This window comes from Schistocerca nitens, chromosome 1 (genome assembly GCF_023898315.1).
Source record: "Schistocerca nitens isolate TAMUIC-IGC-003100 chromosome 1, iqSchNite1.1, whole genome shotgun sequence".
Lineage (NCBI taxonomy): Eukaryota > Metazoa > Arthropoda > Insecta > Orthoptera > Acrididae > Schistocerca > Schistocerca nitens.
Window position 1 is genome coordinate 773,838,046 of NC_064614.1, and position 13,624 is coordinate 773,851,669.

Consider the following 13,624-nt stretch of genomic DNA (forward strand, 5'->3'; position numbering starts at 1 on the left):
CGGACTTGAGATTAACAAACCTTAGCTCTTAAACAAAGGGCTAGGCAAAGATAACTAAACGAAATCTGCCACGGACATTTTACGACGGTTGTCTCTCCTCATTATGAGGAAAGTCAAACGGGAAACAATTATCATCATTATCTTCTTGTACAGTTTCCAGCCCCTCTCCATCTTTTTCGTGTCCTCCTACCTCTTTCTCTCTTCACTGTCCCAGTTTTCTCGTCTCTTTTTCACACATTCCTTCACTCCAACGATACATCTGCCTCTCGGTCTTCCGCTAGATGTCTCGCCTCCTATTGTCATTTGATTACCTTGTCTTGGTATCCTGCCAACTCTCATGCCTTACGTATCCATACCATCATAACCTTTTCTTTCCTACAGTGTCTTGCATGGGCTTGTCTTTCACTGCTTCTCTCACTTCCTGGTTCCATCCATTCAAGTTACTCCTATTCTGCTTTTTTGAAACTACACCTAGCAAGCCTATATCCTGCCCAGCTTCCTTTTCTTCATTAGCCACGTCAGTATTGGAGCGTAATATTCTCGGTATAATATTTCTTCACTTTTAGCTGGTACATCCGATCTGCAGACCAGTATTCTTACTCTGCAGGAATCCATGTGCTTGCCTTCGCCATTCACTAATCTTCGTGCCATTCCTCTCAGTGTCTTCTACTGCACTCCCAGGTGCCTGAAACTTTCTTCTCCAAGTAATCCTTTCAGTTTCCCTTTCCTGGAGAGTTCCCACATCTCGCCTTCTCAATGCCAGGACCACCATCTTCTTTTTCTTCCGCCTTCGTCGTGCATCAGAGTAAGGTCAGCGTGGTTATTGAAGGATTTGGGACAGCTAGTTTAATGCATTGCTGGATGCCCTTCCTGTAATTATCCCATAAGTCTCCAGGATGGAATGTGTGTACCCGAACTGTCTGTGTGCAGTGTTATTCATGTGCAAGTGAGCGAAATTTTTCTAAATCTTCGAGAATTGTGTAACTGAGGCGAGACTTGGGTACCAACCCAGTATTCACCCAGTGGGATGAGGGAAACATCCAAGCTGGCCGACAGACTGAGCCCCATTGTTAATCTGCCGAGCGGAGTCTATCTGGGGCCTGCACTCCTCCCTATCCTGGAAGTTGCACTTTTACAGGCGTGGCTATCTGGATGGTGGAACACCATTAATAGAGGCTTTTCAAATTTGTAGTCACTCTCTCAGAACTGCCTTACACTAAAACATGAATCCTGGTGTAAACCCACATTGCTCCTCCCTGTCCTACTATCTTCTGTACACTCTTTTTCCAGGATCTTCTCAAACAGTTTGGCCACATGACGCATACAAGCAAATCCCCTATAATTTTGACATAGTTTCTCACGACTATTCTCAAAAATTGATACTTGATTCACTTCTTAACTCCTTTTTGTTGGTTCGCTTTCGTATCTGTCTGTCTGTCTGTAGTGTTCAAGTTTTGCAGTTGACTTTAAACTAACTTCTTGATGAGCTAGATACTTGAAATTTCAAACATACGTCAGAACTGCATAACACGTTTCATTGTGTGTCTTATCCATCCACCTTCCTCAGGGTGGCGTGAAAAGGGTTGGTACCGCCCGACATTTCGACTGCCCCGCAGGACCAGCATTTTGTGGGGGTAGTATTGGAATGCATTTTAGGCGGTATGTGTGTAACCCGATAAAGGTCGCTAGACGACATTGCTACATCTACGAGCGCTGGTATCGCCTCTTCAGCACTTACTTCACGACGCTGTACGGCCACGCTCACCTTGTCCGCCTGCTTGTGCTGCACTTGTACTAAACTGCTAGCCGAGCCGCGGCTCTACCTTCAGTTGTGTATTTGCTGCGCTACTGTATCTTTATCATTATACAATCTTAGTTTGATCTTAAATTTTGCTACGCCTTAGATTGTCACTCTTGAATTACTGTTTCGACTTTGTTGTTGTGCCGTAGCGCATCCGTTGATGACTGTAAAGCAGAAAATATTTAAATAACACGTTTTTAAATTGGATAAAACATATGAAATAATTTGTCTTAGTTCCATACAGATAACTAGCCCCAGACAGTTCTTAAAACAGCCAGTTGTGAATCTTTAATTGCTATTAAAATACTTGTAAGCTTTATAACGAGAAACGTGGAGCACATGCAATAGATAATACAATACAGGGTGTTTCAAAATGAATATGCCGGTTTTAATACTTTTTAGCATTTATTGTATTTCACTTAGAATTATAAATAGTACGTCAAATGAAAGAGCAGCTTAGATATTTTTATTTGTAAACCTTTTACAAGCTCCGCAGACTACGAACTATGCAAACAAAATGTTGGTGCATGACGATGAAGCCGGCCGGGATGGCCGAGCGGCTCTAGGCGCTACAGTCTGGAACCGCGCGACCGCTACTGTCGCAGCTTCGAATCCTGCCTCGGGCATGGATGTGTGTGATGTCCTTAGGTTAGTTAGGTTTAAGTAGTTCTAAGCTCTAGGGGACTGATGACCTCAGCAGTTAAGTCCCATAGTGCTCAGAGCCATTTGAACCATTTTTGAATTGAACTACTAACACATCAATTCTATACTGTATGCACCCCACGATTTTCGTTATAAACGTTGTAAGTACACAATGTGATGCAAAGTATCCCGACACCTGCCTTAAAATGACTTATAAGTTAGTGGCGCCCTCCATCACTTATGCTGGAATTCAATATGGTATTGGCCCACACTTATCCTTGACAACAGCTTCCAGTCTCGCAGGCATACGTTCAGTCAGGTGCTGCAAGGTTTCTTGGGGAATGGTAGCCCATTCTTCACGGAGTGCAGCACTGAGGAGAGGTATCGATGTCGGTGGGTGAGACCTGGCATGAAGTCGGCTTTCCGAAATATCGTAAAGGTGTTCTGTAGGATTTAGGTCACGACTCTGTGCTGGCCAGTCCATTATAGGGATGTTATTGTCGTGTAACCACTCCGGCACAGGCCGTGCTTTATGAACAGGTTCTCGATCGTGTTGAAAGATGCAATCGCGATCCCCGAATTGCTCTTCAACAGTGGGAAGCAGCAAGGTGCTGAAAACATCAATGTAGGCCTGTGCTGTGATAGTGCCACGCAAAACAACAAGGGGTGCAAACACCTTCCATGAAATACACGACCACACCATAACACCACTGCCTCCGAATTTTACTGTTGGCACTACACAAGCTGACAGATGACGTTCACCGGGCATTTGCCATACCCCACCCTGCCGTCGGATCGCCTCATTCTGTACCATGACTCGTCACTCCATAGAACGTTTTCCACTGTTCAGTCGTCCAATGTTTACGCTCATTACACCAAGCGAGGCGTCGTTTGGCACTTACCGGCGTGATGTGTGGCTTATGAGCAGCCGCTCGACCATGAAATCCAAGTTTTCTCACCTCCCACCTGTCATAGCACTTGCAGTGGATCTTGATGCCTTTTGGAATACCTGTGTGATGGTCTGGACAGATGTCTGCCTATTACACATAACGACTCTCTTCAACTGTCGGCGGTCTCTGTCAGTCAACAGACGAGGTCGGCCTGTACGCTTTTGTGCTGTACGTGTCCCTTCACGTTTCCACTTCGCTATCACATCGGAAACAGTGGAACTAGGGATGTTTAGGAGTGTGAAAATCTCGTGCACAGACGTATGGCACAAGTGGGGCCAATCACCTGACCACGTTCGAAGTCCGTGAGTTCCGCGGAGCGCCCCATTCTGCTCTCTCACGATTCCTACTGACTACTGAGGTCGCCGATGTGAAGTACCTAGCAGTGAGTGGTAGCACAATGCGCCTAATATGAAAAACGTATGTTTTTGAGGGTGTCCGAATACTTTTGATGACATAGTATACTTTTATAGCTATTAAAAATTCAGAATCACATATTTTCTGAACTACCTGTTATGGGGCTAGAAGAAATTTGTACCTGCCAGTCTGATTTATAAACGTGTTCTATTAAATTTTTTTGTCTTATTTAAGGGGTGTAGGACGTCAAATGGGGTGATTTGGAGCAGGAGAGGCACCAGAGGACATTTTAATTTCCACTGTCTATACTTTTACAAGTAAATTCATAAAACTTTGTCAGTACGACCAGGAAGGATTCAGGATTCACACATGTAGCAGCGGAAGTTCAAAAACAACAAAATAATTTTTTTACATGTGAAATTTCATCATTTTTTCACTTACTATTGGCTGCATTTGTTGCTATAGGTACATTTCCCTTCACAAGTAGGAGAGATTCTTTGATGAATTTTGCACAGCATACAAACCATACTTACAAGTGTCTGAAACTCTAGAATCTATTTAATTTATGAAAAATGAATGAGCTGTTACGTTTTAAACTTTATGTTTAGAAAAAATCAAATTTTGTAGTTAATTATCTGAATTTTTACCACAGTTTTTAATAGATTTGGAAAATTCTAGAGTTTCATACACCTGTAAGTATGGTTTGTATGCTGTGCAAAATTCATCAAAGAATCTCTCTTACTTGTGAAGAAAAATGTACCTATAGCAACAAATGCAGCCAATAGTAAGTGAAAAAATGATGAAATTTCATATCTAAAAAAATTATTTTGTTATGTTTTTGCACTTCCACTTCTATGAGTGTGAATCCTGAATCCTTCCTGGTCATGCTGACAAAGTTTTGTGAATTTATTTGTAAAGGTATAGACAGTAGAAAATAAAATGTCCTGTGGTGCCTCCCCTGCTTCAAGTCGGCCCGTTTGACGTCCTACCCCCCTTAAGTAATTGTTTCGTTCTTGAAGAAGCAAGGAGAAGTCCGATCGTGTCTTCGGTAATGGCATTGTCTTCCAGTGCTAACACCGAAGTCACTCGCATAATAGTGTCTTCTAATCGAAAATATTCGTTCTAATTACACCAGAATAGTTATATTGTTTTTTTTTTCTTTGTATGTCAAAAATCACCGCACTGTGCATGCAGGCCGGATAACCCGTATGTATTGTGCGACAGCCGTAAGCAGAACGCGCGCGTGTCTGACGGCGGTGTGCCGGCTTGTTGCAGGACGGGACGACGCCGCTGATCCTGGCGGCTGCCGGCGGCTTCGTGGACTGCGTGCGGGAGCTGCTGCAGCAGGGCGCCGACCCCAAGGCCCGCCGCACGGTGAGTCCGCCGCCACCACCTCACCCAGGCTTACCGAAGCCACCGTCAACATTCCCGTGCGATTCTGTACTGCGTAACGCAAAAGTCACGTAGTTGTTCACAGAGTACTGGCTCGGTGCGTGAATTCATGCTGTTCATATTGTTGGTGCCACTGCATCGTGAAGCATGATTTTGTTCGTTAACAAGTCTGTATGCGTGGCCATCATCTGCAGCAAGCACAGAAATACTCGTTCTATAAAAAAAAATATAAATCGCCTTTTCTTGCTACAATGTATTTAATTTGTTTCAGTCGCGTTTCGCCTTTTACTTAAGGCATCTTGAGTGGAATCCGGAATGATACAGTTTCGTACTGATATGCAATATTTGTAGATCATAAAACAGTTCGCGTCTTATTTTTTACGTAAACAACGGATTACTTACAGTTATTCCAGTTTTTGGATGGCATCTGCGTTTCCATTGCCCAGCTAGGCGTATCAATTATACGAGTGAGTAGTGTCCGTTCATTCGGACATGTCCGGAAGATCAGACACCATGCATTCATATACTTGAATATTGTTCATCAGTCTGGGATCCATACCAGATACGATTGAGAGAGGAAATAGAGGAGATCCAAAGAAGAGCAGCACGTTCCGTTACAGGTCAGTCAGTGAGTGCAAAGGCATCGGGCGAATGTTCCACCAGCTCCAGTGGCAGACGTTACAAGAGAGGCGTTCTGCATCATGGTGTGCCTTAATGTTAAAAGTTCCGAGAGCGTATGTTTCTAGGAGAGCCAGAATACGCTTCTTCCTCCTTAGTATATCTCGTGAAAAGACCATGAAGATAAAATTTGAGAAGTTTGGATCCACACGAGGCTTAGAACAATCGTTCTTTGCGTGGACCGTTCACGATAGGAAAGGAAAAGTGGCAAGTGAGACTGGTACACGAAGTACCCTCCGCTACTCCGTGTAAGGTGGCCTTCGGGGTATCGGTGTCGATGTAGAAGCTTCGAAACTCCCATGTTAGTAGACAGACTCAACATTCTGGCATTGCAATTGATATTTTAAGTTAGCTAAATTACGAAAATTGAGAAACTTATTGCAATGACTTGCTAATAATCTGTTTATTGCAAATCGAGCTGTGTCGCTATAATCAGTGCTAAAACTATATAAGAATACATTACAATTAAGACACATGCATTAGTCAAAATGTATTATAGTTGTAAACGTTTTGTACAAGACTAGATGATAAAAGTAATACACTGAAAAGATCATTATCACACATACAGGTAGCTCCTACTAGAACTAGACTGTCGATGTCAGTATTTCAGTTCACACTGAGTCCACTGTTTACAGTTATTACACAACTAACCTCGGTGTATGTCATAATGATTTGCAGACCACTCAGTACATATACAGTTTAGATTACAGAATTCCCTGGCCTTCTTGATACAATATTGGTTAAAATTTGTGAAACATCAAACACAGTAGATACAAACGTACCTAAAAATTGCTAAGAAATTGTTATTCAAAAGGCAGTCGCTACTCATTTGTCGATAGACCTGCGTAATTGTTAATTTGTGAAAAATAGAGTACCCTCATTAAAATATAGTCATTCTTTTCCTACGTCAGCCACACGTAGGTCAACTCTTAATGTGGTAGCTATAATTACATCATGGTCTTATCACATCCTCCAGAAAACTGATTAGCGTTGAACAACCATGAATTTAGTGTCAGAACATAGAATTGTCAGATAACGGTCTGTAGAGTACTGCCATTTGTCGCCATAGATAGTCTTCCACAAGGTTATAAAACATAATTTTATCCCCTGCAGAGTACTATTGTTAGACATTTAGGCCTGTACTATATTGTTCCGTATCATCTGTTAACAACTGCTTTGGTGTGTGAAAATAAAGCACCAACCAAATCCAATTAAAGCTTTTCAAAAAGAGCTGGCCCACACTTGAAAAAGCAGTATGCAGAGCACATAATCGGAATTTGTGGCAGAAGCAGTGATCACTAGATATAAGAGTGGGATGTCACAACGTATGTGTACTTCAATAGAGGACATTTCAGAAACCAGATATCATGATGAAATTACCATAGATGACACCATATACATGTACTTTAATAGAGGTAAATCTGAGACATAAATATGAAACTACGATTTCTCTTACAGGGAAGCAACATTGTGACAGGTAGAAGTACATTGGTAAAACTTGCGAAGGAAGCGCTGGAAAAAATTTCGTTGAAATATAAAAATCACATGGTTAAACATATAAAGTGGAATTGGCCGATGTTAATTTGGATGTTCTAATTCACCAGCTTCCTGGGCTATTGCAACAGCTTCGTGTAGACAACTACTAGCTTATGGATGTAGATATAATGCAAGCTTCTGCTGGGATTTTTAACGAAATGAATATGTGTGACTACCTAACATTGAAGCACCACTTCTGCGTACGACAAGGGGACTACTAAGGAAACGGTAATGTTACTCCGTACATAACTGTAAGAACGTCAACGTGGACATGCTCCAGCTGTAAAGATATGTAACAAATTTATAATTGTGCCAGATCACAAGCCCATAAAATAAGAAAGTTATCGGTAACCATTTTATCAATTTTACAAAGTGCCGTCACAGATGTCTACTGCAAATTTTTACATCTTCCCTGGCTAAAAAACATGGTACTACCAATCTACAAGTTATGACATATAACTATCTGCCTATTGTTTTCATTATTTACCTATAAACTACATGTGATTCTTAACAAAGATTCCACGAATGTTATGTGGAAGTGCTATATTAAAGCAGGAGAAACCTATTTTTCGTATTTCGGAACACTGTTCGCCACAAATATAGATATTAACAAATTAGGATTGGCGCCTATAAACAGGTTTTACGGAAAAGGACCAATTTGTCAAACAGACTTAATCATTCCGTATTACAGATTTTGAGTATAAAAACGACGTATGTAGCGCTACTGTCGTAATTTAATTGTTCTATATTGATAAATTAATGTATCGCTCACTTATTGATACCACTAGTGTAGCGAGTGACAGTGTAGATACAATGGACAGTATAGTGTAGGAATTCTCTTATTAATAGGTTTGTTACATCTTTTACGTGTTCAGGTAATGAAATGTGGTACTACTGTGACATGCAGCAATTCACTTTAGTTTACATGATACTTTGGATATGAAGTACGTAGAAAATGAGTAGACTTTTGTATATTCTGCATATTTTGCATTGTGTAAGAGATACACAGTGATAATAGACTTAGCAGAAAAGGCTGTTAATTATATACGTCCAAGGGCTGTAGCTGTTTTTTGTTTAACACAGACGTCACACATCATCATTCCATAATGAGGCAGTTAATATCTATAGAGATAAACTCTTAGTATGATGTCTATGACTACATCATGATCGTAACACTTCCTTTGGAAAAATAACGTATGCTACACGGTTTCTTATCATTTGTTAACATGATCTTCACAATGTGGGAATAGCACTTCAGAGGGAGCTCACACTCCTCTAACTTAGTAGTGACTAATGCTGTATCGAGACGTATTGCTCTGTAAAATAATAATAATTATTATTATTATAATTATAATTCATTTAATTACTACCCATAAAATAGCAGTTATACTTCATTGCGTACACTCATGTCCTATTACAGTGATTTATAGGTCCACTTAGAAAAGGCAGTATAGGTGGGAAGTAATCATAATTTATAGTAGAAGCTGGTGAGTTTTAATGTAAGTACTAGAGATAAGAGGGAGATGACACCACATGTTGTCGCTGTGGTCTTCACTCCGAAGACTGGTTTGATGCAATTCTCCATGCCACGCAACCCAGTGCAAGCCCCATCATCTCCAAACAACTACTTTTGAACGTGCTTAACTGTGTTCATATCTTGGTCTCCGTCTATCATTTTTATGCTCCCTCCCCTGCTCATCGCCCCTTACAAACTTCTCTCTAATATTAGATTCCATGATGTCTCAGAATGTGTCCTATCAGTCTACCCCTCATTTTAGCTACGTTGTGCTACAGATTTCTTATCTCCCCAATTCTGCTCAGTACATCCTCGTTTGTTACATGATCTAGCCATCTAATCTTGAGAATTCTTCTGTGGAACCACATTTTATCTGAACTGTTTATCGTCCATTTTTCGCTTCCATACAATGCTACAATCTAGACAAATACCTTCAGAAAAGGCATACAAGCACTTAGATGTACATTCGATGTTAACAAATTTTGCTTTTTCAGAAATACTTTTCTTGCCATTACCAATCCACATTTTAAACTATATTCTCTGTACTTCAGCCATCATGTTATCTTGCTGCCCAAATAGCAGACCTGCTCTACTACTTTTACTGTCTCGTTTTGTAATCTGATTCTCCGAGCCTCGCCAGATTAATTCGACTGCATCCCGTTACCCTTGCTCCATCCCGTTACCCTTATTTCGCCTTTGTTGACGTTCATCTTATATCTTCCTTCCAAGGAGTTTGCTGTGTCTGACAGAATTACAACGTCATTAGCGAACCTCGCAGTTTTTTTACTTCTATCTTATCTTTAATTCTTTCTCCAAAATTTTCTTTGGTTCCCTTTACTGATTGCTCAACGCACACATTGAACAATATCGGGGATAGGCTACAACCCCGTCTCACTCCCTTCTCAACCATTACTTCACGTTTATGCTCCTCGACTCTTAAAACTGCCGTCTGCTTTCTGTACAAATTGTAGATTCTTTTGCGCTTCCTGTGTTTTACCCCTGTTACCCTCACAGCTTCAAAGAGTGTATTCCAGTCAGCATTGTCAAAAGTTTACCCGAATCTACAAACGTTGTAAAGGTAGGTTTGCCTTCCCTTAGCCCATCCTCTAAGATAAGTAGTAGGGTCAGTATTGCCTCGCATGTTCCTACATTTCTCCAGAATCCAAACTTCTCTCTCCCTAGGTCGATTTCTACCAGTTTTTCCATTATTCTTTAAATAATTCGTGTTAGCATGTTGCAACCAAGACTTATCAAGCCGACAGCTCGGTAATATTCACACCTGTCAGGTCCTGCTTTCCTTGGACTTGGCATTCTTACATTCTTCTGGAAGTCGGAGGGTATTGCAGTTGTCTTACACATATTGCACAGTAGGTGGAATAGTTTCTCAGAGTTGGCTCTCCAAGGATGTCAGTAGTTCTGTGGGAATATCGTCCAATCAAGGGGCCTTGTTTCGACTTAGGTCTTTCAGTGCTCTGTAAAATCCTCGCAGTATCACATCTCCAATTTCGTCTTCATCTGTGTACTCTTTTCTTTCTAGAATAATGCCTTCAAGTTCGTTTCCCTCGTATAGCCCCCTGCATCTTTGCGTAGTACTGGCTTTGCGTCTGAGCTCTTGATATTCATACAGCTGTTTTTTTTTTCTTCTCCAAACGTCTCTTTAATTTTCCTATAGTCGGTATCTATCTTTATGCTAGTTACATATGCTTGTGTATCCTTACATTCGGTTCTAGGCGCTTCAGTCTGGAACCGCGTGACCGCTACAGTCGCAGGTTCGAATCCTGCCTCGGGCATGGATGTGTGTGATGTCCTTAGGTTAGTTAGGTTTAAGTTGTTCTACGTTCTAGGGGACTGATGACCGCAGATGTTAAGTCCCATAGTGCTCAGAGCCATTTGAACCATTTTTGTATCCTTACATTAGCCTCTGTCCGTTCCTGCTTAGCCATTTAGCACTTCCTGTCGGTTTCATTTTTTGGACGTTTGTATTCTCTTTCATCTGATGCATTTGATGCATTTTTATTTTTTCTCCTTTGATCAATTAAAGTCCATATCTGGTGTGACAGCCAACGATTCCTACTATGCCGTGTCCTTATATCTACATGATCATTTGCTGCCTGTAGCTCTCAAAGCTGCCCATTCGCCCTCTTCTGTATTGCTTTCCCCTGTTCAATTACCTAATTCTCCCTCTGATATATTCAACACCCTCTGATTATTTCAACTTATCCATGACCTGTCTTTTTCCTACATTATGCCTATTTGTTCACATTATGCCTATTTGTTCAGTTTTAATCTTCAGTTCACAAAAAATAAATAAAGGTCAGACCCATATCTGCTCCTACAGTTTGAAATTTGAATCCAAAATCTGCCTTACGATTATTTAATCAATATAAAATTTTCCGATGTCACCAGGTCTCTTCGACGGATACAGTCTTCTTCCACGATTCTTAAGCCAAATACTAGCGATGATTAATTTATACTTTGTGTAAAATTCTATCAGGCCGCTTTCTTTTTAATTTCTTCACACTGGTCCATATTCATCCACAATTTTTCCTTCTCTTCCTTTTCCTACTATCGAATTCCAGTTCCCCGTCACAACTGAATTTTCCTCTCCCGTAACTATCTGAATAATTTCTTTTATCTGATAATACATTTTTCAGTCTCTCAATCATCTGCCGAGTTTGTTGGCATATAAACTTGTGCTTCTGTGATAGGTGTTGTCTTTATGTTTATCTTAGCTACAATAGTGCATCCAATATGCTGTTTTTAGAAGCTGACCCACATTCCTACTTTCTTATTCATTATTAGACCTACTCCTGCATTATCCCTATCTGATTTTGTATTTACCACCCTGTACTCAGCTGACCAGAAGTCCTATTCCTCCTGTCACTGGACTTCAGTAATTCCCACTATATCTAAATTCAACCTATCTATATCCTTTTTTAAATTTCCTAACATTCCTTTCCAATAAAGGGTTCTAACATTCCAGGCTTCATTCCGTAGATTGCCAATTTTGCTTTTCCTGGTGACGACATTCTCCTTAGTAGTCCCTCCTGAAGATCTGAAGGGGGGACTATTTTACTTCCGGAATATTTTACCAAAGAGGATGCCATCGTCGTTGAACCATACAATAGAGTCGTATGCCCTCGAAAAAAATAACGGTGTAATTTCCGCTTGCTTTCATATGTGCACTCTGGTAGAGGGAAGAAAAAGCATTCTGAATTATTCATCAAATTACATAGAGCATAGGTCGAATAAACTGTGTAAGCACGTGCGGTCAAATAAGATCGTACAGCAATATAGGAGGGATATGACAACACGTCAGAAGGTGCAAGTGTGGATTAGGTAGAGCTATGCTTCTCTAAGAACCCATCAGAATGCTTCTTCAATCGGTCTTTGACTCCTTTGTGGGGTCCCAATCATCGAAAACGTTGCAGATAGATAAGATTTTATGTATCCCTTTACTGGGCAAGAATGTAGTATAATTGTCAAGTTAGGAAATAAGCGTGGCTTTAATACATATACATCACTAAATTTCCTTCTTAGGTAGTTGTTTTTGTGTAGGGAGTAACTGTATGAGTGCAAAGCATATAAGGTCGCTTATCGTAATACTTGTGGCTTTGCTCACATAAAGAAAACGGAAGCTCGTTTCCAACAAATCTGTTTAATGCATTTGTATCAACACTTTTTATTGATGGCTTTCTGCATTTCAGCACTGCAGGGTCTTCGTTATTAACGCTTAAAAACCGCCGAAGCGACGTAGATGACGCTGAGACAAGTAATTGAATGCAAGACACATGGGGCCTCAAATGTCGCTAAATCCCCCAAAAGTGAACGACAAATGTTGAAAATGTGACATCACCAGATGACGTACCTCGCCGTACGTGCAGCGGTGGAGCCTATCGGTCTGCGTACCTGATCATCCTAACTTGCCGAATGAAGCAATTATTGACGTCGGTATGGCTCTGGGCCTACGTGCGCGACTTCTGTGCGTCAAAGTCTTGCGTCTGGCTGGCAGTATTATTTTGCTTTGCAGTAGACAGTTACGTGTGTAGATTGAGGTAGGATTTATTTTTGTATTTAACCGTATCGCGGTCTCCGCTGGTTAATTGCAAGGTACAGTACAACAAAAATCCTATTGTGTTGCGTTACCAGTGACTAAGTATAATTTTCTGAATTGCATCGTTAGCAGTAAATGACCTACGTGTTGTTTACTAAATAAAGTGTGTAAACAAAAAAAGAAGGGACAAAAAGAAAGAAATACAAAACTAGAACAGCTTTTGCTTGGCAACAACGAGGACAATAATTATTTAACCTCTACGTTTACAAACGTCACATTTACAAAAGACGTTTGTAAACGGGACCGACTTGTAGCACTGCCTCTTACTGGCGAGGGTAGAATCGTTGTGCCCAATCGCTACATATGCGGTGAGGTACATCTGGTGACGTCAGGTGTTCAGCATTTGTCATCCACTTCTGGAATATTTTCCGGAACTTGCGGCCCCATTTGTTAAGTAAAATCACGTTTTTAAGCGTCACCTCGGTGTGTATGTGTGTGTGTGTGTGGGGGGGGGGGGGGGGTTAAATGTTAATAAGAAACACTCTGTGCATTACGGCTACGCAATTATCTCCTGCCAGTTGTAAGTGAAGACAAACACTTTGAACTATCAGCTATTGAATTAATAGGGCTTGATATCACCAAGAAATTAGTCATTTTGTGCGTGTATGGATCTCCCAGTGGTAGCGTGGACACTTTTTTCA

The 13,624-nt window shown here is 40.9% G+C and overlaps 1 protein-coding gene across 1 annotated transcript in view; it reads left to right on the forward strand.

Moving 5' to 3' along the window:
* The window catches only part of LOC126261604 (ankyrin repeat domain-containing protein 29-like), a 627,165-nt gene that overhangs the window by 476,712 nt on the left and 136,829 nt on the right, over nt 1–13,624 (forward strand). Inside the window, exon 3 of the mRNA XM_049958554.1 lies at nt 5,023–5,121. Within this exon, the coding sequence (XP_049814511.1) occupies nt 5,023–5,121 (99 nt within the window). The remainder of the gene's footprint in view (nt 1–5,022; nt 5,122–13,624) is intronic.